General features: G+C 47.9%; 1 protein-coding gene across 1 annotated transcript; it reads right to left on the reverse strand.

Annotated features, from left to right (window-relative positions):
• Positions 1–3: 3 nt before the first annotated feature.
• On the reverse strand, positions 4–453 carry LOC121939374 (stonustoxin subunit beta-like; the record flags this gene model as incomplete). The annotated part of the gene is made up of 1 exon (XM_042482403.1): positions 4–453. A coding segment is annotated over one exon (450 nt), but the record flags the coding sequence as incomplete, so codon positions are not given.
• Positions 454–457: the final 4 nt, after the last annotated feature.

Below are 457 nucleotides of genomic sequence, written 5' to 3' on the forward strand. Positions count from 1 at the left end.
TAACCCAGGATAAAGAGGATCAGTGAATGTGGTGTTGAAGGTGCAGAGGTGGATCAGTGTGTCAGAGGAGACTCTGTAGAAGGACAGAGTGCCAGCAGGATAGTCCACATACACTGCTACTCTACCAGATACAGAGGAGGAGGAGATAGTTTTTCCAGTGTTATTATGACAGACAAAGTGGCCATTATCAGAGCAACTCAGTCTCCAGGACTGATCATTCTCTCCAAACCTGCAATCAGATCTGTCTCCTCTCCTGCTGATTCCTCTGTAAGTCACAGCTACAGAAGCACCTCCTCTCCACTCCACCTCCCAGTAACTGCGACCAGTCAGACCAGTTTTACACATCAGCTGAGGCCAGAAGTGAAATCTGTCTGGATGATCAGGATACGGCTGCTCATCCTGCACGATCGTCATTGTCCTGTTGTTGTCAGACAGTTTAATGTTTGTGTGTACGGTG

The sequence above is a fragment of the Plectropomus leopardus genome, unplaced genomic scaffold (genome assembly GCF_008729295.1).
Source record: "Plectropomus leopardus isolate mb unplaced genomic scaffold, YSFRI_Pleo_2.0 unplaced_scaffold46633, whole genome shotgun sequence".
NCBI classification, from domain to species: Eukaryota; Metazoa; Chordata; class Actinopteri; order Perciformes; family Serranidae; genus Plectropomus; species Plectropomus leopardus.